We start from the raw sequence: 25,303 nt of genomic DNA, 5'->3' as shown, positions 1-25,303 counted from the left end.
AACTCTTGCTGCTTTCCACAGTCCCATCTGCTTCGTTGCTCTGCAATGTTGGGGGACACATTTCCAACAAGCTCATTAGCACATCAGCTTAAGGCCTTTTCACACCAGAGAGCTCAGGCTGCCTGCACTGGTCAGGGCGCACAAGTTTTGCTGGCATGTGAAACCCATACAAACCTCCTCTCCCTACAGCTTAATCCAGAGGAAAACAGTCACGCAGGGACTAAAGTGCTTTAGACGGTGTGTGGCATGGGAGGGCTGCCCTGCCCCAGGAAGCTGTGGGGAGACAGGGATAAAACAGGTGCCCCAAGAAGGTCCATGCCCACCTCCAGCTCTTGAGAGGGAGCATCTCAGCTCTGGAGCTGGCTACCTTCCACCTGTCCTGCCTTGCTAGAGCCTTTAAATAATTTTGCTTTCCTTTGGACACCGTCATCTCTGCCTCCAGCCACCTGCAAAGCACAGGGACATGCTGACTCTTCAGAAACCCTGGCTGAAGTCTGCAAAGAGGGGTGTGGGGAGAGATGACAGACCTGCAGATGGCTGGGAGAAGCCGGATTAGTCTGCAGTTGGACTAAACCAACACCACTAGCAAGATAAGCATCTTGCTGGCCCTGCCCAGCCACCTTTCATGTTATAGAGGCTTCCCCGCCTCCCCTGTCTCCCCCCCACCAGTGTTTCATCATGGAGCCACCAACGGCAGCACATAAATAGAGGGCCTGGGAGGGCTGTGGGGTGAAGACCGGAGACACCACTCAGGGTCCCGCAGCTCAGGGTCCTGCACCGTGCCCCAGCGCCTATCCTGCCTGGCCAGCCACCCTGCAGGTAACCAGTGCCGTGCGGTGCCTCACAGCACAACTGCGGTCAGGGACCTGGTATGGGGCAGGAGGGGAGCACCTTGGCCAGCCTGCAGCCTGGTTTTCCAAAACTAAGGGGGAAGATGAATATTTTCACTGGGAAAAGTGGCCTGGCTTGAGCAGGAGGCTGCTCCCGCTGCAGCTGCCCAATAACAAACTGTTGAAGAAGCCCGATTTCATTGCTAGGTGGGGTCAGAGATTTTGGCGGTGAATGGGACTGTCAGGGTTGGACAGAGGTTTGGGTTTGCAAAACCGTTGTCTTAACGGTGTCTGATGGCAGTGCCCTTCTTTGTGCCTGAAGCCCAGGGGAAGTGGGTGGCTGAAGCTGGGAGCAGCTGGGAGGGAGCAGAAGGGAGATCCTCACCGAGCGGCAGCCTTTCCACAGGGAGTGAGTCTGGGCTCCGTGCTGCTCCGCACAGCGATCAGTCTGCTGGGAAGGATGATAAAGTAACGGGTAGATTAAAATGTGTGAATGAAATGAAGGGAGACAACAGTAGCTTATAGCAAGGGTGAAGCAGTAACCAGCAACTTAAACAAGCAAGAGTTTGCTTTAAAAACAGGAAAGATTTAAAGCCTTTCCTTTTTTTGATTTGAAGATGGATAGAGTTCTTTCAAGTTTTTTCTTTATAGTTATGCAATTTGGAAACAGTTTTGTTTAAAGAAATGTTAAGTAGTTGCATGTCTGCAGGAGTAGGAAATTGTGGCTATCAAACACATAGCATGAAGGTAATGATATGATTATAATCAAAGATGGCTTCGGGACAACCAAAGAAGAGACTGAACCTGGAAGGACCCAGTGCAAGAGGAAAGAGAGTATATTTAAAACAGCAGGATGTAAGGTCACTCGGACAGGGGGAAGGGATCTAAAAGTGTGGGCTGCATGTAAGGAAATGTTGGGTCTTGAAAAGCTGGCAGCCTGGAAAAAAAAGAGTCCTCAGCCTTAGCACAGAGAAGGGAATCAGCATGAGCTGCCAGGCAGTGCTGTGCATCCTAGGTGGTGTAAGTGGAGGAGGGGGAGCAGGCACAGGAAGGGTATCTCATGCCTGTGAATGGCTCTCTGCTTGAAAACAGGCTGGCCAAAAAAAATCAAGAAGGCAAAGAGGAGGGTCACACAGGAGTGCCCAACATCAGAAACATCTTCCTTATGAAGCAAAGGCTTCACAAGTTGAAACAAGCATGAGATGACCCCCTTGGCTTCTCGTGAGGGAGTGAGGTGGCTGGAAAAGGCAGGCAGCGAGCTGCCAGGTGGTGAGTGGCACAGCTTGAGGTCCTGGGAGCTGACACCCAGACCTAGTTTGTGGAGAAGCAGGGTCCTAATTGCATCATAGCTGCAGGACAAGCCACCAAAGCAGACAGTGCTTCTTTGAACCCTTTATGTGTCCATGCCCAAAAGCCTCCCAGGAACAATTAGTCACCGAAATGTAAATTATTAGCATCAGTCTAGGGGTGAATAAGTGCCATTTACTGGCCAGGACAACCGCGCCAAAGCTCAGTGTGTGCTGCAATGTGGACTTTGCTAACCCAGTGCCCACATTGCGGCCGTCTGAGCACCCGGTGGGTGGAGGACACCTTGGTTGAGCCAGGATGAGCTTTCATGGACAAAACTATTTGGTTTAGAGCAAACCACCCTGGTCCCAGAAAGCTGCAGATGACCAAAACTGCAGCTAATGGGCGTGTCAGGGAGAGACGTCTGCATCCCACTTGCTTTAAACCTCGGGGGGGGTCCAGACATGGGTTTGGGTGCGCCCGTGCCCAGTGTGACGCCTGCGCCCAACTCCTCCTTTCTCTCCACAGAAGCATGGCTTTAGCCAGCACCTTTCGCCTGTCACTCGCCTGCCTACTGCTCTGCGGTGCAGCCCCGAAACCAATGTGTGAGCCCAGCGCCTGCACCCCATGCCCAGAGAGGGACCTGGAGGGGCCGACCACTGGCACTGCCGGGGGCTGCTGCCCCCCCTGTCCCCCACCCTGCGCCTGCCCCCCCTATCTGGAGAGCGACTGTGAGATGCAAGGCTTTGCCAGCGGCCACGTCCCCTCCGGCCGCTCCTTCTACATCGACTTTGCCCGCAAGCTGTGCACCTGCCGCCCCAGTGGGGACATCACTTGCACCCCGCTGTGCCCCCGCCTGCCCCCCACCTGCCAGGCTGTGGGCAGCCCCGTGGCAGACGGCTGCCCCCGTTGCGTGTGCTACGACGAGGAGGAGATGGCGGTGCCCGCTGGCACAGTCACCTCCCGGGATGGCCAGATTTGCACATGCCCCCCCCAGGGTGGCCAGCTGCAGTGCCGCGGTGGCGAGAGCAAGGAGTGAACCTGCCCTGTCTGCCAGCCGAGGGCAGGAGGACAGGGGAGCCTCTCTGTCAGCAGAAGGCTTTCTGTACCTTGGGGCATCTGCACTGAAAAGTGTTAAATGCTTCAAACCTTCCTAGAGGACTTGGCAATGGATATGGCTGTGTCACAGAGTGCTAGAGAGATGCCACATTGTACGTCATTTATATGCCAGGGCAAAGTGTCTATAGCAGGTGAGCTTTGTTGTAAGGTTTGTTCCACGGCGGTGGGCTATGAGAGGTTAGATTGCTGCTAGCATATAACTGAAACAATGCAGTTATTTATTTATTTGTAAGATGATTGGGCTTTTGTATGTGTTTATGTTTATATAGTCTGTTCCTATAACTCACTGGATAAACTTCCTCCCAGGAGCCAAGTTTTTGCTTCCTGTAATTCCATCAAATTCAAACTGGCAGGACCAAAGTCAGAAGATTGGCTGGCATCCCCCTCTCCAGGTTTTTTTTTGAGATGGGGGGAGTAGGCAGGTTAGCACATGGTTGTGTTCTTAAGAGGATGCAAACCCCTCTCGTGCCTCCATCCTCTGGAGCAAAGCCTTGAAGAGCCTTGTAAAGGGTGTTGGCAGTCAAGTGTCGATCCTTGACAGCCACCTTGATGAAGCAATTGCCCAGGGCTGACCCCCTGCCCCTGCTGTGTCCTGTTTCAGCAGGAACACCCCAAATTTTGTGTCAGTGATTGTGTCCTCCTCACTCGTGCTCTCCCTTTACCACTGCTGGAGACAGACATAGGATATGGCAAAACTGCATCTTCTGAATGCTTTGAAATGTGTATATATATATGTAGGGAGACTGTAATAAAAAACACAGCTTCATCACATTAACAAGTGTTAATTTTGTTCCTTCAAGGGGTTGAATGAAATAAATTTTGCCAATAAACTTTTGAAAACTTTACTGATGAGCACACGTATGCTTTCCTCAAGCACTAGCTGGTGTTACTTGGGCCAGGCAAGCCTCTCTCCAGTCCCCTTGGCCCCGGGTATACCTGGAAACCTTAAATGTGCCCCCTGGCTTCTTCTCATATTCCTTTTTACTGCTCTGTCTGATGCTGCTTGACTGCAAAAAAAACCAGTGAGCAGCTGAGATTCAGGTGAAGGGTTAGAAAAAAAGCTGGAGATAGCAGGCAAATTTGCTTTTCAAGATGAAACGAGGATCCCTGTCAATTGGCATTGTCAGAGGCTGACTCTGCCCTGGGCTCTGGTGCGCCTCAGCAAGAGATGCGAGAACTCAGCACGTCTGAAAAATCACCGCAACTCACATCTGGGCCTGGGGAATGAGGGCATCTGAGTGACCACACTGTCCCCCTCCACACAGTCACCTCTCAGACAGCCCTCAGCTGGTAGCTGCAGGGTGGCAGCGGGCTGGTACCCCCAACCAAGACTTTTCCTGAGGCTGGAGAGCTCTCAGGGACTAATAGGGATGTGTTTTGCATGGAGCCGGGACAGCTGGGACACCTCCTTGCCTCAGTCCTGCACCAGCTGCTGCAGAGATGGGGAAGCAAGGGAGCAGGTGAGGGGAAGGATGCCTTTCATGGGGAAAACATCCCCCCTCAGGTGCCCGACCTGTCCCTGGCAAGCTCCCCATCCCATCCCCACTGGCAGGACGACCCCTGTGGCCATCACTTACCCCACAGAGCCAAGGTGCTCAGCAGTTTCACCTCCTGCCTGCATGATTTGCAGAAAACCTCAGTAAACCTGAAGGCTGGCCTGGGTAAGGAAGAGCGCTCGCTGGAAACCGAGGTGTGACATGGCCTCGCAAAAGGCACCACGCACTCCCACTCAACGTGGACAACCACAGGAGGCACCAAGTCGAGTCATCTTCGGGCCGTCAGCAATTTCTGCAGCGCTTGCTTTGCAGTTCAGAGTTGAGAAGCTCGTCACTTGCGACAAGTAACAGGGTTAGGAAACAACACCTCTTACTTTCCCCTGGTTTCCTGAAGTAGGTGTTATTACAGAAGATAGACAGCGACTCCGGATGTAAACTGACATTGAGCCTGTGATAGTGAACAGTCAGCTCTTCCACCACAGATTTTATTGCAGCTGAGCTGTGGGGAGGGGGAGAGCGAGTGCCCTCCCCGAGCAGCGAGGGTGCCCACGCCTCTGGGTGCAGCTGCCTGCCAGGGCTCCGCAGGTCCAGCACAAGCTGGGCCCCCAGCCCTCTTCCCAGAGGATGCGTTTCTGTCACGGGGAAAGTGGGTTTACTCAGCGTCCCTTCCCCCTCCGCTCTCCTCCATTTGGTTGAAAAAGAATCTCTTAGTTTTTAATGAGGTTAAAGCTGACTCTCACCTTACCGATCAGACACCAGCGTGAATGAGGCAAGGACAAAACAGCTTCTGTCTCATCTGTTGTGGGGTGGGGGAAAACAGCACCTACACCAACTGTACGTGACATGTGAGCATCCCGTGCTGCTGTTGAAGCCAGCAGCACGGGAAGTTCCTCCCATTATAGGTTTTAATTACATGCTGTCCAGGTATTTCCAGATAGCTGAATAAATTCACATCTTGTATAGGCTTGCAAGGTGTATTTTAGTCCATGGGGTGAGTTCTCTTTTTCATCTGCCAAGCATTTCAGGAAATCAAAATGGGTTTGCAAGCGTAGAGATTGTTCGGAGGGAGTCACAAGCGATTTGGGCAGACTCCTTGTCGCCCGGGGAGGGTGGTGGTCAGCTGAGGCTGTTTATTCTTTGTCACATATCTTATCTGTCCCACTGCTTCTCCCCTTTGCATGACTGATAACCTTTGAACAGGAGAGAATGACTGACAGATGGCAATCCCTGAATAATATTGGTTTTGTGCGAATGCTCTTTATACAGGGTCAGCACGGGAACAATGAGGAGTTATTCTTCAAACATCTGTGAAAAAAAACCCCGCTGGCTCCTTTGCAAGCTGCCCCTTGGGGGCGGTGAACAGTTTCTTTGCTCTGCCACCATTCCTGATCTGAGGATAGCTTGCATCTTCAGCCCCTGCCTGGATGTCTCCTAGGATCTCTGTCTACATTTCATCACGTTGAAATATGTAGCTTCACTATGTTAATTTTTGCATGAACAGCACCAGCACAGGGAGAAAAGAAAAAAAACCCTGTTCAAAGACGACGCACCTTTCAGTTGTCAGAATTTATTCACTTAAGTTTAACATGAGGTTTTTCACATGCTTTATTTGAATGCGTGTTGTCCTGGACTTTCCAATATTAATCACCTGTGTGCTTGTCTACATTTTGGACACAATATTGCTGGTGGTGTTAGTTATATTTTTCCAGGTCACGTTTTCCCCATGGTCTGGACATCGGCATAGTTTTGTGGCTACTCATTTGCATGGTGACTGAAACTTTGCATCACGGCCAGGCACATGTTTGTGGGTGAGGAGCCGTACCAGTTTCTCAAGTGCAAAGCAGCATACAGGCTTTTGTGCATCTCTAAACTAGCCCTGAAAATTGAGTCAAAAGCTGGAATTTGCAATTCCTAAAAAGAACTCATTTTACGTATAAGCGCAATTAAGTCGGGGGGGGGGGGGGTTGCTTCTGTTCTTCGGCGTCCCATAACTTTGTAAAAGATCATTACTGCTGCTTGGTTATTTGTGGAACTGCCAGGGCCTTTCTTCATTGTATTAATGATTTAATAATTGATTTACGAAGAACCTGATTTTGGGCATCAGTCCTTTTAACATGCCCTCTCAGTTCGTGCCCCATGAGGCAGTAAAATATTAGGGTAAAACGTTCATGAGTGAAAGCCCATTAGGAGGTGTCCTTTTGGCACAACTACGCCCAGCGCCAAGGAGTTAAAAAGTGTTTGCCCGAGTCCTTCTCCTTTCCTGACACCCTGCCAGAAGTGAACTCCTGGGTGGTTCACCAAACAGCTTTAGCATCCCTGCTGCTCCGCTCCCCCAGCTGCTGACTGTAAAGCCTGGCTTTAGGGGGATGGCTCTGGCTGTCACTGCGCCTAGGCAATTACGCACGTAAGTGATCAGAAATCCTGATCCTGTGGCAGGTTCTGCCCCTGCTATTTCTGATCAGGGCGAGAACAATGTGAGAGAGGTCTCCTAGAGGATCCCCTAATTTAACTAAACCATACCTGCTCAGTGTTGGTAATGGACTGATTCCATCCCCCTAGAAATACTTTTTATTTAAAATTTGGGGGCAGGGAAAAAAGTAAAATTTGACACGGTCTTTTGAAGGTGTTCCTTATAGGAAATTTTAGGTGCATACACCTGCCCTGACCTGCCTGCTGGCGTGGCAACGATGCGACGTACTAACCAGCAAGGGGCACAAGGATGAGAACTGAACTTGCACACACAGATGTGATTGAGTCAACATAAAAAGAAAAATATTATGAAGCAGAAGTTGACCCACACCAGGACACTGAGCTGAAGCAGATTTTTAAAATGTGACTTCTTCCCACAACCCTTTGGTTCAATATCACAGTGAAAAATCATGGAGGTATTTTGGAAGAAACTGCAAACAGTATTGTGTGGTAAAAGAGAAGTCCCGAGCGTTAGATGTTCTCTGCGTTGCAGTAACAGCCTTTCCTTCTTCCATGTGGGTGGGCAGGGGGACTAAAAATGTAGATCTGGCATTTAAAACTGATGACTTCTAGGAAGAGCAGAGGAGCTGACACTTGGCTTATCTTAGTCAGAATTACAGAACAGCCAGCAAGGGGCTGCACCAGAGGAAGGATTTAGTGGTCAGGAGTTTCAGGGCAAACTCAGTATATGCACGCTGGCTGCGGCACGTATTTTGCTTCTGAAATTTAAAACAGAAATGGATTTTTCTGACCAATTAATTATTTATTAATAATGACTAATGAAGTGTAATTTCTGTAAATTAAGGACTTGCATGATTTAATAGGGAAACATGCAAAAACCCTCCCTAAGATGTGCATATTTTGTGATGTAGAGTATTAAAATACTCACTTCTATACCTAAGACCCCCTACTGGAACAAACACAAACATAATTAAAAAAACAAAAAGCACGTACGTGACAAAAACAGCACACATTCATTTGGGAAAATATCGTACAAGTTATCTTCAGCCTAAAGTGATTTAGCTTCAACATTGTCCATCTACGTTAAGGACAGCTTAGTTTTATTTATCATTCCAATACTGCATTCATAGGAGCACCCACAGCTCAGTTCTGTGAACTTGTTGGGCTTTTTCCAGCAAAGCTGGCTTTGAATCTTGGACTGATTTGCAGAGTCATTATTCAACAATATTCACAGTTGAAAGGCTCAGGAGACACATGTAATCAAGGATTAATTGTTGCCAGCTTTCAAAGAAAGGAAGGGGGGAGGAAAAAAAAAACCAAACCAACCACCAGCCAACGAACAGGAACACAAAACCAGTTGTTTGAAAGAATCATCTTGGGAAGAAAACTGTTATTTCTGGAGCTGCTTAAAGTGTCACTGCGTTCTCGAGTGAGTCAGGAGTAGCGTTCCCCCCAGCATCTGGAAAAGCAATGCAGGTATTATCTAACAGTTTCCAAACCAGTTTCTCAAAATCTCCGAGTTTCATTTGATGATGATGCTTAAACTTTTCAAGACCTTCCATGTCTCAGTCCAGCTGCAGTACCAAGTTAAAAAAGTTAATCAGAATCAGCTGCGCAAAATAGTCCTTTTGAGTATCAAAAAAAGCAAACCAACCAACCAACCTACCTACCTACCTCTTGGTCCAGTATGAAAATACAGTAACCACCAGTTACAGAAATATTCTCCCACCCCGCTTCCTGGCCCTCCTTTGGATCTCACCCATGGAGCCATATATAATCCTAAGTATCTTAGAGAAACCAGTACCTGTGCAGTCATTGATTTTGCTTACGTAACCACACATATAATTAAGCCCCCTTGACTTTCCTGCGTGCTAGCCTCTGCTGAAAGCGAGCGCACTAAATCTCAACAACCAAAGTTATAAACTGAGCTACGCAGAAATGCAGAGTGAACATAATCTGGTGAATGTTCAGACATGAAGGAGAGCCTGTGCAGTGCGCAGCTCACAGTGAAAGGCTGCGGGGCGGGGGGGGGGCACAGCAAAAATGGCATACAAATCAATCCCTAGTTCTTAAAATATGATCTGCGTATTTTTCGCAACTATTAAAAATCCAAGTTTAAAAATGCTTGGATCTTAACAAAAATGCCTCCATTAAATTTTATTACTGCGCTCACTTTTAGCGTATGCTTCAGTTTGTATTTCGGATTCAGTGATCAATTTAACAAAAAATGTGCCAGGAATAAAGGTCAGGAGTAGGGCTGAGGGCCTAATCTTCTGACTTGTGCTAGCAGTGACACAAGAGTCCAAAGACCAACAGAGATGATAAATACCCATAGGAGGTTTTCCCTGATCACTTCATAAACTCTAGGTCACACCTTAGTTGCACGAGGAAGACCAACCAAACCTGGCCTGCGAAGGTCCCATTGCTTTCAGATTTTAGTAGGGTGTCTAAGCAGTGGTTTTTATTTTATTTTAAATACACCACAGGCTTAATCTTGGATACCTTGCACACTTTTGAACTTGCGTGAATTTAAATATGGACTTTGAATAAATAATCAGTACCGTGTACGTGTTCCAGCCTTACCTATTACTTTTTGCATAATCCTCATTATACACTGTGGGTAGTTTGTTTTCCCTCATTTTAGCATTGGGGATATTGCTCTGGTCTTCTACAAAGAGGGGTATTTACAAGCAGCCCTAAGCTGCACACTGAAGGATTTCTGGTTTGTAAACAGGTGCTTCACAAACACAAATAGGCTTATTGGTTGCTTACGACTAACTACACTTCCACCTCCTGTAACGCCTTCTTGAAGAAGGGGATTCGTTGTTCAGGGGAACTTGAAACCAATGGATCATGAATACACTATACTGGATTTAATTTAGGTGAAATAATCTGCTTTACGGGGTGGTGGGTTTTTTTGGTTGGTTGGTTGATTTCTTTTTATTCTCTTCAGATGAAGGAAAAAATTGCTCCCTGGCAGCAGCAGTGTTAAAATTATTTCCAACGATACCAACCAGGGGTTATTCTTGGGCACTCTTTTAATGTCAGACAAAGAAACGATCAAATACTCCTGTGTCTGGAACACATACTACTCAGTTAATCACAGATCAACCCTTTAAAAGCAAAATATTATTCAAAATCCTTGGGGACATGTTCTGGCGTAAACAAAAAGCTGTAAAAATTTGGCACGGCAACACGAGGCTGTAGCAGCTCTGGCCAGCAGGGTCACACACAGGACCCCTTCAGCCAGGTGCGCTGGGCTCAGGGCGGTACTGTTTGGGGATCACCCTTGAATGTCACCAGGCCAGATGCTGGGGAAGCAACAGTAGGAATAAATAACACTTCAGTGCGAAGCAGGAGTACATCTTCTCTTCAGAGCACCCATGTCTCTCTTCATCTTTGCCGAGTAAGACTCATACACGCTGGATGAAATGAGTTTGAGCTTCTTGCTAGAGAAGAATTGCTGTTTTGTAGTAGAAAGGCTGCTCGTTTCCTGAAGATTTCTGATCTGTAAAATTACCATGTTCTACTAGATGTGTTACAGTCTATCTGGCTAAACAAGTTAGCACATGGGACTTGTGCAAGGGGAAGTCTTTTCAGAGAAGTCACCACCATATATGCTTGGAACCATTATTAAAAGTTTGAAGTCCATGCCATTTTAATTAACAATTTTGAAACAGCAACAAAAAAAACCCAAAGTCACACACATTATGGACTATTTACCTGCTAATTCTTTCATGGAAGCTGCTCCTGCATTACAAAAGCATAATAAAAATCCCCATATGGGTAAGAACTAGTAAACATTTTTCTTCATTTGCATAAACAAGAAAACCCAAACAAACAAAAAGGCCGGGGGTTGTCCCTGGCCAAGATCTGGTTAACTAGCTTGAAACTATGCTCAAGATTTCTTGAAAACGTGTTTGTCTTTCAGCCAAACAATACTGTTAAAGTAACGCAAATGCTTTGCTTTAAAAAATGTGCTTTTTCAGTTCACAGAGAACAGTAGTGTAAAAATAAATCATCCATGAAGCATATTCTGCTTTTTATTTTTATCCCTTGATTGATCAGTTGCTTCAAAATCCCTTACCAACCAAGGGGAAAAAAAAAAGTTGAGGGGTTCACATTTTAAAGATTGTCGGTTGTGTAGACCAAATGTTGCTAACCCATGGAAAGATTTACGGGCAACTTCTGTCACGACCTCAGAACACTGGATTCTATTAACATGAAGTCAGTATCTTTATGGTAGTCTACAAAGTTGGTAAGGCATTTCACTGCTTTCTCGCACCTTCCTTTTCCAGGTGACAAGAATGAACAAATAACATGATTTGGGCGCTCACTTAAAAGCATGTTAGTGCCACTTTCACTACACTTTACACTGGATGATGAAGTTACTTAAGGACTTAAAAAAAATTAACAACCAACCCAAAACCTATTTGAAGGAGATTAGCAAGCCAAGGGGGGGACGGGGGGGGGGGGAAGGAATTCACACTGAGTTTGGCAAAACCAACCTGTTCAGCTACGCTGAGGAGTAGAAAGCAAAGTGTATTCAGCACAAGGCTGATGATTTGATCATTTGCACACTACAATTAAACCCGCATTTTCATGGATATGCTCTGTGTTTAGGAGGTGGTGAGAGTTTGAATTTATTATTAGGAAACGAAAACATTTCACTTAATTGTTTAACATGCGAGATTTTCATGAGGGAATGAAAGTTCGTTACATTTCCAACAGGATTTCAAAACTACATTTGGCCTATTCAGCTCTAAAAACTAAGCTGAATATAAGGCTGAAAGGTTTAGAAGACTAATCAAAGTAACAGAAGTCAGAAAGACAACAACAATACAGCACCTAAAAATGGGTAACTCACATTTTCGACATTTATGTCTTGCATAGACAAATACTTATTCATTTTTTTTCTCCCAAGACGACTCAGCTTCGGAAAATAAATCAACTTTAGTTAAATGCATGTGTTCCAATTTTTCAAAATACCAGGGTGTTTTGAGTTTTTGTTTGATTGTTCAAAGTGCTACAAGTCTAATGGTTTGATGAAACTCTCATCCCTTGGAAAGGCTTTGTTTCATCCTTTGGGCTGTCAAGTTCATAAAGCCAGGAAGCTGAACTGCCTTCTAATTTTTTTCCATGTGATTAGAGAAACAAATAGATATATTATTCATGCATTAAGTCTTTGTGGCCCTACTCCACTAGAATATCCATAAACCTCATTTTTAAAAGCACAGGAACCGGGAAGTCTAGTTCCTCAGTGTAGGTCTGCCTTCTGGCCATATTTTGAACATCAAAATGATACGTGGTGCACCCAGGTCAGCATGAGTTCCTGCAATTTTAAGCCCTCTGTCCATACCGTGGTTTCTACTGGAAGAAAACCTAGCTATCCAAGCAAGATGAAGTTGGAGGGCTCTCCAAAAGGTTCCTAATAGCTCTGATCAGGGACCAGAACAAGGAAACTACTCGCTTGCAGGTAAATGCAGCCCGACACGCACCCTTATGGAGCTTCCATGATGTCAGCAGGACTCCACTTTGACCCAATACCCAGGTCTAGGAAACTCTCTGCAGAGCCAGAGCCAGGCCTGTCGAGTCTAAATGTTTTCCAACATGATTATTTCTTTGGAACAGTCATTTAAAAAAATATCCCAATCAATTTGGAATTGATTTACTAAAATGCAGTATTTCTAAAGGTAAAGAACAATAGGAAATTGCCTTGCCTGCTACAGAAATCTTGGAAAAATTGGACTCAGAACCCTGTTCTGGATTAATAATCTAGATTACATTGAAAAAATGTAAAAGCTTCAATAATCCTAACTGCAGAAGTAGAATATTGATTTTAAAAACGGATTAGTTCTATTGCATATGAACATGGCTTTAAGGGGACGGAGTTATACATAGGTTTAAAGTTAGATCCCCTATAAAGACTTTTTCACTAATGTAAACACGTACCTTTCCTGAATAGTGATGCTTTGCTTAAACCAGCAATCTTTCTTACACAACAAAAAAGGAAGGACACTATTTATTTTTTTAAAACTGTGAAAAGAGCAAGCACTTCTGTGCAGTTCATGCCCACTACAGAATTCTCACTGAATTAAAAGACAAGGTTTGAGTTCCATATGTTACGCAATAACTTTGATTACATTGGTAAAGCCTTTTAGATTTTAGGAATACACATCCCTATATTTTTATGTTTCTAATTTGACAGTAAAACTAGTCCATATTCCCCTTTTCACAGTGAATTCTGTCAACTTCACTTTCCAGGTATGGGTAAACTAGCTGAAGACAAGGTTGCAAATGTTTCAGAAGGATAAAACTTTGGCTGCACGTAAGGTGGGGGGAATAAAAAATGCTAACCAAATACCAGTTTCTTTCTGAAAAATAAACTTTGAGAAGTTTGTAAACCCTGACGCCTGGTTGCTTCCAACTGAGTTCCAAGTGGCATATAAACTACATATTCCCAAACCCTCTTCCAGCCAGTTGTGTGGATATTAAATCGTTTTAATACCCTCTCGCTTTTTAAGATCTTGGTTCTCATAGTTCTGAAGTGTAGGCAAACGCCCACTGCCACATTATGTCCAAACCACAGAATTTTTTTGCCCATTTTGGCTTACCCTTCGCTTCACTGCTGGCTACTTGCTACCCCAACAAATCTGCTGGCTGAGCTGCTTCCTAGACTACCTCCAAGCAAGCCAGGGAAAGCTCTGCTGGTAGATCTGAGGCAGCAACAACTGGTCAGGGAGCGAAGGGAGATAGTGAGAAATGGCCTCCAGCACAGGTTGATGTGGAAAAGCACGTGCTTGTCCATAGGCCTGTACACACTGAGAAGTAGACTATTCCTCTGCCTACAGGCTAGAAGTACAAGGATTAACGGCTATGAAATACAAACAAGGGCAGCTGAATAAAAACCCCAAACAAACCAACAGATATAACCTTATACATAACGGAAACTGTGGGGGTGATGAAGCACTTATGGAGTTAAATCAAAAACAACTAAAGAGGAAAAATACAGAATCTGTCTCTCGGTTCTAGTCATCTTGGGTATCCTTTGCAGGAGCAGTATGATGAATGTTTCCAAAGGAGCATGAATTTGTACATCATATCTGCCTTTTTAAATGTTTTGGGGTCAAACTGGATTTGACAATGGCCTTTGAGACATGTGTGCTATGCAAAGCTTTCCCAATTAGATCTTTCATTAGTCATTTACTATGCTCCTTAGTGGCACATTAGTGGCAAAGCAGAGAAGTTAGAAGAAAACAAGTTCTTTAGAAATTGCCACTCCAGTTGGAGCAGATCATTAACAGCATTTGAACTAAGCAGCAAGATCCTCAGCCAGGAACAAGCAAAAGCCATAACAGAAACATCACCTGTGTTGAGTAAAACCCAACACTAATTCTTTAAAATAGCTACTAGTCATTGAAAACTAGTATTACTCTCCATGTCTGTATGCCAATGCTACTGGCATTTCTTTCTGAAGTTTTTCTTCATACTGACTTGTAATTGCCTTGGAAGACAACCTTTAAAGACCAGCTTCCAACCATTTAAGCCTGTCAAAAAGTGCATGCGTTAATCCTGCTGAAATCAGTGCGACCTAAGCACATGCCTGAGTGTTTTGTGAAGCAGAAATTGAAGTATTCAATTAATTATTTGCATCTGTCAAAGGGCTCTGTTCAAACACAATATCTAAAGATTCTAAAAGGTAACATCTTTTTCCCTGTCACATTAGAAATGCAACTAGGTTTGGCCTAAATCAGAAGGAAGTTCTGGCTTTGATCTAACCCAACATTGTGACAAATGGACAGGAGGAAAAAGAGGACATTGATCTTACCATGAGACTCTTGGAGTCTGTTATTTGTACCTAACAACGGGAAAATACAAAGTTCCAAAGGTAAGTGTTCATGGATAGACACACACAGGCTCCAAACTTTGGGGAAGAAAAAAAGAACTGTTACAAAAAAAAAAGTGTTTTCATCACTAGCTCTCAGTTTTTAAATGACACACAAGGATTTTCTACTCTAATCAAGCCTGCTGTATGTTCTGCTAGTAGCCTTCAGATCTGAAGAAATTTTATATAAATCTGTAAGTTCTATTTCTTTTTGTATTGGGGAAAATATTTTAAATGCAATAAAATAGCAGAGTGATAGCAGAATTCATGACTGTAAGATAAGCAACTTCTCATTTTTCAGATTCAGTTGTACAAACTATAAACTGTTAAATTTCTCTAATAACTGGAAAAATTGTGGGTACTTCAATTTACTTACCTGAATACTCGTTTAGCAAATATCTTCAGATACAAGTCTAGATACAGAGTTAATGTAATTTGAATAGCATTTTACACATAATATAAATCAATGTTTGACAATATCAAAACCCCAAACAGTGGGCCCTTCTTATGCAATTATCAAATATAGTATATCACTGTGGGATAGCTGAGAATCATAGAATGCTAGCGTAGGCTTGTTTATTAAGTTTGGTCAGTTTTCAGACCTTCCAAATAGGAATACTAAACATTTATTTTTCCCCTCTGGAAATTCTTTTTTTTTTTTCCTCCTGCTTAATACAGTCGTCATCCCAATTCCTAGTGAATTTATAAAAATATTTTTTATCCAATAACCCCGGCAAGGTAAAAATAGGAGTTTTTATAGCAAATGATAAACAGGCTCACGGACTATGAGAGAAACTAAAAACTTATTTAAATTGCCATACATTCGCTACTGAATCACACGTCAACATTTTCTTTTTATGTGTGTTGCTGTCCACCTCAGACTAGCAGTTTTTAAGGTGCAGAAGCATCTTTCAAATATATGCATCTAACTTAATGATCAAGTTCCACACACTAGTGTCACATGCTTTAAATTTACATCACCTGCCCATCAAGAGCTGTGTTAAATAACAGCACTAATTGAAACTGCATAATTCTTTAGAAATTGCAGCACTTCCAATTCATAGACCAAAGGGGTGCTTATGTGGTTCTTTATATTACTAGATATAATTTTCTGAAGTAAGAAAAGGAAAAGAAATGAAAAAACACATTTGAAAGAAGTTGCTGCACCTGCAAAAACACTCTTTAAGCTTACTATGAAATACAAAAAAGTGCACCCTTCTATATCTACATATAAAACATATTAGAAATAAAACTTGTGTAAAATGTTTGCTGTGCAAACTATAAAAACAGTCAGTCAGTCCTTTCTTTTTCCTAAACATTTTGTCACACTCTCCTGCTTCCTACTGCAGAGAATCGCTGTTATCCAAGACCAGCCCACTGATATTTGTTGTTGACAGATCTGCTCCATCATCTTCACCGCTGTCTACAGACTCATCCTCACTTTGCCCTGCCATCATAACTTGCTGAACAGCCAAAGTAGCACCATCAGATGACAAAGACTGGAGACTGTCTACATTCATGTTGACTGGAGCTGTAATTGTTACAACAGCACCTGGAGAAGCAGAATCGTAGTACTTTAGCATTTTTCTTGGTTTCTAGTTTTAAGCAATACATATTTAGATATAACAGAGCTTGTTTCTAATCAACAGGAAGAAACCTATGGAACTAAATGAAAATAAAAGCTATAAGTCATCTAACACTTAAATACCAGGAAATGCCAGAATTAAGTTGGCCAGGAATCTTAAACTTAGCTGTGTTATGGACATCCATTACAGCAGTTCTCCAATCAAGCCATCACAAGACCATTTCTACAAAGTATTCCAGCTTAATTCATCGCATAAAGATTGGAGTGTTCATAAGAGATTCAAGGTGACTTAATTGGATAAAGCTGTTGTCAGATCCAGGGGAGGCTGAAGGAAAAGTTGCTACAAACTGCAAAGAAAAAGCAGCAGGTGGCAGGACAGAAAGGATAGTCCTGAGATTAAAGCAATTATTTATCTTTCTTAAATTGAGTCCATTGGTTTGATCTGATGCTAAGGAAGTTAATTCAGTCAGTTTTTGGAGGCTCTGTTACATTTCTCTGCTTCTCAGTGTTCAACTTGAAACACATGAGGCCTATAGAGAATTGCAGATGCTGAGTCCCTCTAGCAATAGTGAAAGGAATGTGAGCAGGATGAGAAGTCATGAAACTGAAACTGCAGTCCAATACTGCTAATCAAACAGAATGCTACTGAAGTGCGTACACCTACTGAGAGAACTTAATTACACATCTAACCTTTGTGCTGTTGTTTCGTAACTTCTGAAACAAAAGCCTCAATTTATGTGTCTCAACATGAAGTTCCAAAAGAATACCCTCCAAACACAAAGTTTTTAAAGAGGGAAATATTGACACATTTCTGTTATGTTTTTCCAGATTAAAAACACATTTATACTGAAATATCAAGAAGTTCCCCTCCCTGCAAAGGCATCAAAACCTTCCTTTCCTTGTTACAAAGGAATCAACTTTATTATCTGTGGTTTAGCCAGTTCTCCTTACCATCTGACATCGTGAGCTCATTAGATTGCTGCTGAGCAACTCCTGAGGCAATGGAGTCAGGCCAGAACCTCTGAACCGGTCGGTTCTGAGCTGTTTTCTTCTTTGTTTTTGGAGTTTCAGAACAACTGGAATCCAGCATTGGCTGAAGAATTCGCCTTCTAGCATTGATAAACCTAAACACAAATAAAGGCAATAAGTACTTATGACCAGTTGGCTGTAAATTCTCTCTCTCTCTCACATTCGAAGTATGCAGCAGGAAAAAAAAAAAAAAAAGAAGAAATATAAAATCTTCTCCTTACCAGCTTAGCTTGACATTCTTTTTAATGTGTAAAACTGCTCCTAGAACACTGGAATCCTTTGATTTTGGCAAACTAGCTAAGAAAGTACTTCTATCATTTTGCTGCTAGCAGCATTTTTCCCACCACCTCAGAAGAGGAAATACTCCAGACAGCATGACAGATGTACATTTCAAGATCTTATTAAAAACTAAGCACCAGAAAACGTGCTGACAGCACAGCTCAGAAAGCTGATACTCCCTCTCATTAGGGTTCACCTAAAATCTATCCCCAGTCTAACCTAGTTTGTTTGGTCTGGTTTCATTTACTTCCTTAAGCTCCCACATTACTTATTTTATAGGCTCCCTGGCTTTCCAAGGTCTGGTTCCTGATCCAGGAGACAACAGCAAACACATTTTTCAGACCTTTCCCAATTCCTTTTTGTTCCCGAATTTTCACTTGTTTACTTTAGCATGATAATTGCTGCCCCTCCCCTTTCTGCTAGTGAACAAGAATATACTGAAACCACATCTCACTTAGCTACCAGCAGTTAACGGAATCAATTTCAACGTAGCTAGCCGTGGCAAGGAGCTGTGACTGAGGATAGCATCCCTTGCTACATCTGACAAAACACATCCAGGACCCATCTTTACCTGCAGTGGAAGGAAGCAGGGTGCGGCTAGCAGATCCACATGGTGTAATGCAATGCTTTGCAGAGACATTAGTTGGTTCCCAGTACCATAGAGATCCATTACTACCATGTCACACAAGCATAGTTACACTGCTCCATTTTTGGTACCAGTGTACTGCCACTATCTTGAGTATTTCCCCACTGGATCCCTCTGCAGCCATGCAGCCAGCATCACCTTTGAAGTCTGAGGAAGACACCTGTTGGACTTAGCTGCAATAATTTCAGGAACCAATACCACAAGCAGAATAGGATTGATGTCAGCACCCTCACTCCTCTCTTCTGCAGGGGCAGGTGTATTATCTTAAACCTCTAGTGAAGACAAGACACACTAAACCACATTGAACCATGAACTAGAGTAGTTGAGGTACTGACACTCTCTGTTCACACATCACTGCTCAGATGATAGCATCCTTTGATACAAGAGCAGAACAAATATCTCAACAGTAACTTCTTAAACATTTGCAACCATGTTTACCAGAGAACGCTTTTCAGAGCGTCAGGTCACTAAACACCTTTAAACTAAAATTTCTTTACTTGCAGAAGATACGCGAGTGTAGTACCATCTCTTTCAGCAACAGAACAGAATGTAGTTCCTTAATGTTGCAAAGTTTTATGGAGTCCTTATATAATATAAATGGCACAAGTATTAGTATTATACCTTACTCTAATAATAATAATAATAATAATATCCTTGTGTATCAGTGCATAATTCTTTTATTTTTATACGTATTTTGTAACATAGGTAGAACAGTAAGTTCAACTCCAGATGTCCAAGTTACATTCAACAATTTCACTATGTTGTAAGCATGTGGAGACAACGACAGACATTAAGAGTTTTTGCTCTTACCAATTGTTAACCTGGAGTAGTGTCAGATTTGTTTGTGCTGCAATCTGTTTCTTCTCATCCTCTGTTGGATATGGATGCTAAACAGGACAAAAAAGCAAACAAAAAAGGCATAAGTTTGTTTCATCTCCTCATCAAATATAAGGACTCCTTTATTACAACTGATTAAAGCTGCTAGATTAAGACCATCTGACTTGTTAAAAAACAAACTTTAGAAACCTCACAAGCTTTTATAGATAAAAATCATTTAATGAGTGCTTTACTATGCAAAACTGATTTTATCCTTGAACGTATGTGATACCATTAAACCGCTGATGTGTAATTCAGAAGAAAAAGCTTCTCATAGCTGACAGTCTTTATTAAACAGCGTGATCCCTGGGCAACACAGCATGTGATAAGATCTGATTAGTTATGCTGTCCAACGGCAATGTTGTATGAGAGAACTGACAAGCATTTTCTAGTTAAATAAAGCTACTCTGAACTAAACAGATGAAGTTTACATGCCATTTCCCTGTATCATTTGTCTGTTGTAAAATAGTTGTAAAAGACAAAATATCAATCAACTGAACATTGTGATATAACTTGAGACCCATTTATTCTTTTGGGATAATAAATATTTATGCAAAGGAAAGACATTCTATTGAAAGCACAATTAGGTAGTAACACACTTAGTATGCATTAGAAAGATTGTTGGAAAGGAGATAAAACCAGAAAATTTGAAATTCTCTTCTACACCTCATCCTCCCACCCCCAAACACAGATGGAACTACTTTTCCTTCTGCCACGAACCAGAGTGTAGAGAGTATTAAGTTCTCAACATAGTGAAATGAAGAAAGATCCCTTTTAACAATGTTTATTGAGGTCCTGAGGTACAAGTGTAACACACTTACTAAAATAATAATAAAAATCAACTGACATTAGACTGTGGAACTGCTCCGAATGACTTCAGGGAAAACTGAACTGAGATTACACAAATAACAACAGAATAAATTCACCTTTTTTATGAAGCAAAATCATGAGAGACAACATTAAAAGAGTTACATAAAAACCTGTGACTCCTGACCATGTTCGGTCCTTACCCCTATGTGCTGAAAAAGCCAAGATCTCATCACATTCGTAGCGTGCTTGGGAAGAACTCCTCTTTTATTTTTTGATGAGCCATCATCTTGATGCAAGATGCCTAGATCTTGGTTTAATTGCAACTGAAGCTGTACATACAATTTTAGAAGAAATAAGGCAGTTAACATAGTAATAGCAGTATTCTGTACCAATGTATGAATAACTCATTTATAGAAGGAATGAAAATAAGTTAGGCTTGAGGCATGCTGATTATAAAAAGCTACTTTATTTGCCGTGGAAGACCTACAATAGCAGCTCTTCTACAATAGCATTCCAAAATGTCTTTATCCAGGGAAAATGCTGTATCAGATTTATATAGTTTTCACATTTCATTTAATTTCTGTTTTAAGAATTACAGCTGTTATCAGGCTGCGTATGTGATCTTGTGAAAACGGCCAAATGCTGATCTACTGTAATTTAGAATAAAATCCACTTACGTAGTACATGTCAGGTTAATGATCCTCTGTACTAACCTGCACTAACCTAGGGATCTGATTGCCTCATCACCCTATGCAGTCATTTGCACATGTGAAGAGCCATTGAAAAACACCATGCTGAACACACTCACTGTGTGCAAACAACTGTGGAAGCTGTAAAATAGTACTGATTTAAGAATTAAAGTCAAATTATTATGCTAGAGTTGCAGACAAAGATGCTAAGGGTCCTGCTAAATAAATGCATTTAAATTCTCAAAGAGCAAGAAGATATATACAGTAGAAACCTTAATTCACCTTACAACAGAGTAACTATTTCCCTAAAGGTTCATATTTATTCCTCACTTTTGCTTTCTTTTTCACTTCCTGTTGGATACATAAAGTCATTTGCACATCAGTTGTCTGAACGTTAGGGAATACATTCTTAAATGCTTATGCAGAGATAAGAAGGAACAGCATATAAATTGCATGAGATTATATTTCAGACAATTATAACTAGAATCATTCTAAATCAGGCTTTTCAGACAATACAGGGCAATTTGTTCAAGCCACTCATTATGTCTATGTCCTGTATGAAACAACTTTTAAACGACGTTTAAGCTATCAAATTACAACAAATATATATTTGGTGCATACTTTTATTTCCGAAATAATATTTTACATTCTAAATAATTTGCTTGTATATGGAGGCTTTATAATGAAATTTCAATAGCTCTCCCCCAGTATTTTTCCCCCTACCTCCACAGCATTGTGAAACACAAAAAGAATTTGAAGAAGGGTTTCCTATGGGTGACAACGAATACAGGTCCAAACCTATGTGTAGGTAGGGTTTGGAGATTCCTACTAACTTGAAGAATAGCCGCAGATTTATACAGAAGGTCAAGTCCTTTTTGATTGTTTTTTTTTTTAATCAGAAGCATAAAAAGCATTTTTCTTCAAAAACACTTCAGTCTAGGAGAGGAATTTTACACATTTCTTTCTGAAAGGTATCTGAGGACAGAACTGCATGTGTTCTAGTGAAGAATACAGGCAAGTGCATACATGCTATTGCCAACAAAAAGAAGAATACTCTAAGCACCCTTTTTCAGTTGGAAGGTCGGAAGAAGAAAGAAGATAAGATGCTAAGTCAGTGATTACCAACAGATTTTATGCTGTGGAGGTGGTAGCTCCTCATTCACTCCGGACTCACTGACTCCGGATTCCTGGGAGATTTAATTTACCACTTCCTGCTCGTGAAGAAAGCTAGCAAGGCTTTCTGTAACTGAGGATGGGCTAGTTTTCACGTTTCCTTTTTCTTAGTTGTTTCTTTGAGCTCTTCAGACCCAACTCTTAAGAGACTTCCCAAAAGAGTGCTGGCCATCTTTTAGGATATGATAAAATGAGCCCAACGTGAGGATCTCCCATAGTCTCAACTGAGTATTTTGAAGGTTTTACAGCAAAATGCTTCTCAACATACATAAATTCTGACATACATACAGTTTCACTGTACTAGTGGTTGCCATCATGGTAAAAAGTCCAATTACTGATAACAGCAGTGTGGCACCATAATGCAATATATATAGTAAATCTATACAGCCATAAACCTAGTTCAATAATTAGGAAACTTTTAATCATTGAAAAAGTGTTTATTTAATTCAGAGGGTTTTTGGCTTGGTGGGTTTTTTTGGTTGTTGGTTGGTTTTGAGGGTGGGGTTTAGTTTTGTGGGTTTTTTGTTTGTTTGTTTTGGTTTGTTGTTTTTTTTTGTAAATCCATGTACCTATATTTTTCTGCCATCAGTAAAAAAATATTTAGCAGGTAAGGACTATGATAACCTGTTGTGGCAAGGGGTATCTGTCTGGGACCTTATGCCATGTTATCCAACTCGCAACTCCTGTAGCAGTACTTGCATTAATTTTACATTAGTTACTATGTGTGTGTACACAGAGCTCATTCTGACAGTGTGTCAAATTTAAACCAAAATTCTTAAAACCACTGAGATCTATTTGAACCCATAATACTATTCTGTGAAGCCCATGAAACAAACCTGAGAGTTCTGGATACGAATAGTCCCAGGTGACAATGCTTGTGTCACAACTTGACCTTGTGGAGTGACCACAGTGACTGGCTGATACACTGTCCCCCCTTAAAACAAGACAGCAACAGAGATTATAGGTAAGACCTTCAAATATTCTTCTCTTTAAACACAGAAGTTCATCAGCACTGCAGACAAAGCAAGAGTTTTGATAATATATCAACTATTCTTTGCACGTAAAGATGTAAGATGTGTTCTTTGCTATACTAAAATTTTTTCCATCCACAAAAATCTGTACAAAATTTGATTATGCTTCCCTGTATTTTAGGTGTTCTAAGTCTATTTTCACAGGAAAACATTATGACTAGCAGACTGTAAAACAGGTCATCGTTTTGTTTTAACTGAGCTAACTTTTCAGCCAACAAGGGCCACAACAGCAAACCCACATCTATGCGTGTTGACTGGTTACGGCCATCAGCTGGGTGACACCTAGATGTTCAGGTCAACTAAGGTGACAGAATCTTGGTGAATGCATAGGGGTTCGTGGGCACCAAAGCCACAAAGCACATATTGGATCTCAGGAAAACCTCTCTGCAAGTGCATGCTGTAGGAGCAGACCACATTGCTTTGCTGCATTTGTAGTCAAAAGGGTTTTTTCTGTTTGTTTTAAAACCATGCTGAGAAGCAAGATAGAACATTTCAGTTCAGATGTCATCTCCATACAATAGTAGAACAACTTGGACATCAAGGATTTCACAGATTTGTAGGTGTGGTTCCAAACTCTGCAGAGCATGAGACAGCTAGCAAGTGCAATATTTTAGGTAAAGCATGTTTTTATCAAACAGAATTGGGGTTTTTTAAAGAAAAAAAAAGATAGAGTAGAACACCCCAGCCTCTGAAATACCTTTTAACTAAAGTAGCGTTGCACAGAAAGATCTCTTAATATTACATATATGTAACCTCCAGTCACATATGTATACTTGGTACACATATAAATTAAATGAACATTCAGAAAACAGTAAGGCGCTTGACTGTATTACAACAACTTTTCAGGTATTACAGTTAAAACACATTTTTAAAAGTATTTGTGTATTTTTTGTAACAACTATAAAAAAAAAACAAAACGAAGAGCAAGGTGCCAGTTTTTCTTTACTGTGTCATACCTGCTACTGTTGCCATAGTTACATTTCCCTGCTGCAATGCTGATGCTGGCACCATAATCCCTTGGGGACTGAGTGTGCCTGCAATGGCACTTGGAATTTGCTAGAAAAGTAAAACAATTAGTTACTTGCATTTTTTTGGAAAAGTTTTTAATTTTTTTTTTAAGGAGATAAAGTGTGCTTCTGTAATTTTCGTTCTAAAAATACATTTGGACTTTAATCACAGGAGTAACTTCGAAGAGAAAGAGACTTCATTAAAGGTTCATCACTACCTACATTAACTTTCTCATTATCACCAACCATTACCTTTGAAAACCCTCATGAAAGCAACTGTTAGAGAAGACATAAAACTATCTTGAGAAATTTTAGGAGAGAAATTATTCTAAGTATATAAATGCTAAGAGAAACAGTTTCCAAAGGCACAAGGGAATAAGACCCTTGATGCTCTTGTTAGAAGCATCAAAGCTCTGGAATTTTAGTTATTACCTCAATTTTTTTTCAATTTCAAAATTATTTATTAAGTATTCAAGATTCCCAATATGTTTTATTCTGCTCAGGATAGTTCTTACTCAACCCTGACCATGCAAACTCTTACACATTCCTTAATATATAGGAATAATCTCTATTACCAAATGCAAAATTCAGTCCCTCTTGTTCCTACAGAAGACTGTTACAGACATGCGAAAAACCATCTTTACAAAGTTGGTTTTGTCTAAGTTAGGCTCTCCTCTCCACATCTCCAGATACCAAAACTTAAGTAAGGAGTCCAGAGAATGGAGTTTAAGAGTCATTGAGGCTTTTCAGAATACAGATTCAGACATATCGGTTAAGTTAGAGAAGGACCATCCCCTAAGACTAGATATCTAGTAGGTACTAAGATGACAGGGCTCACTGTCCAGCATCTAACAGCAGAAGCATCAACCATAACATATTAACTATTGTTAATTAACGGTTGTCAATTCCCTACAAAAAATGCAATTGGATATTGCATTTTGGTAATGCCAACAGTATATAAACTGAGGTTCACATATATAGAAATGGGTACTGTCACAGCCACCCCAGGTTACATGCAGTGACATACATCTCAAATATTGCAACTATAATCCATCAGACATTCTCTATTTGTTCCAGAATACAGATTAGGTATACAAAGTATCAGCTATCTCAATATTTCAAAGCAGACTA

General features: G+C 41.8%; 1 protein-coding gene and 1 long non-coding RNA gene across 14 annotated transcripts in view; one reads left to right on the top strand and one right to left on the bottom strand.

The window, feature by feature from the left end:
* The first annotated feature begins 526 nt into the window (after nucleotides 1–526).
* Nucleotides 527–4,081, top strand: LOC135317026 (uncharacterized). Its single transcript, XR_010376166.1, has 2 exons — nucleotides 527–819; nucleotides 2,646–4,081. It is a non-coding gene; the product is annotated as an uncharacterized LOC135317026 (long non-coding RNA).
* Nucleotides 4,082–12,082: 8,001 nt separating this feature from the next.
* PKNOX1 (PBX/knotted 1 homeobox 1) overlaps nucleotides 12,083–25,303 on the bottom strand; it is a 46,154-nt gene continuing 32,933 nt past the window's right edge. For all 13 annotated transcript variants that reach the window (XM_064472513.1, XM_064472528.1, XM_064472544.1 and 10 more), the window contains 6 exons: nucleotides 24,122–24,221; nucleotides 22,971–23,068; nucleotides 20,473–20,601; nucleotides 19,397–19,473; nucleotides 17,584–17,756; nucleotides 12,083–16,599 (listed from right to left, as the gene is read on the bottom strand). In XM_064472513.1, coding sequence (XP_064328583.1) covers nucleotides 16,388–16,599; nucleotides 17,584–17,756; nucleotides 19,397–19,473; nucleotides 20,473–20,601; nucleotides 22,971–23,068; nucleotides 24,122–24,221 — 789 coding nt within the window. In that variant the 3' untranslated portion in view covers nucleotides 12,083–16,387. The remainder of the gene's footprint in view (nucleotides 16,600–17,583; nucleotides 17,757–19,396; nucleotides 19,474–20,472; nucleotides 20,602–22,970; nucleotides 23,069–24,121; nucleotides 24,222–25,303) is intronic.

This window comes from Phalacrocorax carbo, chromosome 1 (assembly GCF_963921805.1).
Source record: "Phalacrocorax carbo chromosome 1, bPhaCar2.1, whole genome shotgun sequence".
In the NCBI taxonomy this organism is placed as follows: Eukaryota; Metazoa; Chordata; class Aves; order Suliformes; family Phalacrocoracidae; genus Phalacrocorax; species Phalacrocorax carbo.
The sequence above is the reverse complement of the archived record's forward strand: the minus strand, read 5'-3'. Positions and strand labels throughout refer to the sequence as shown.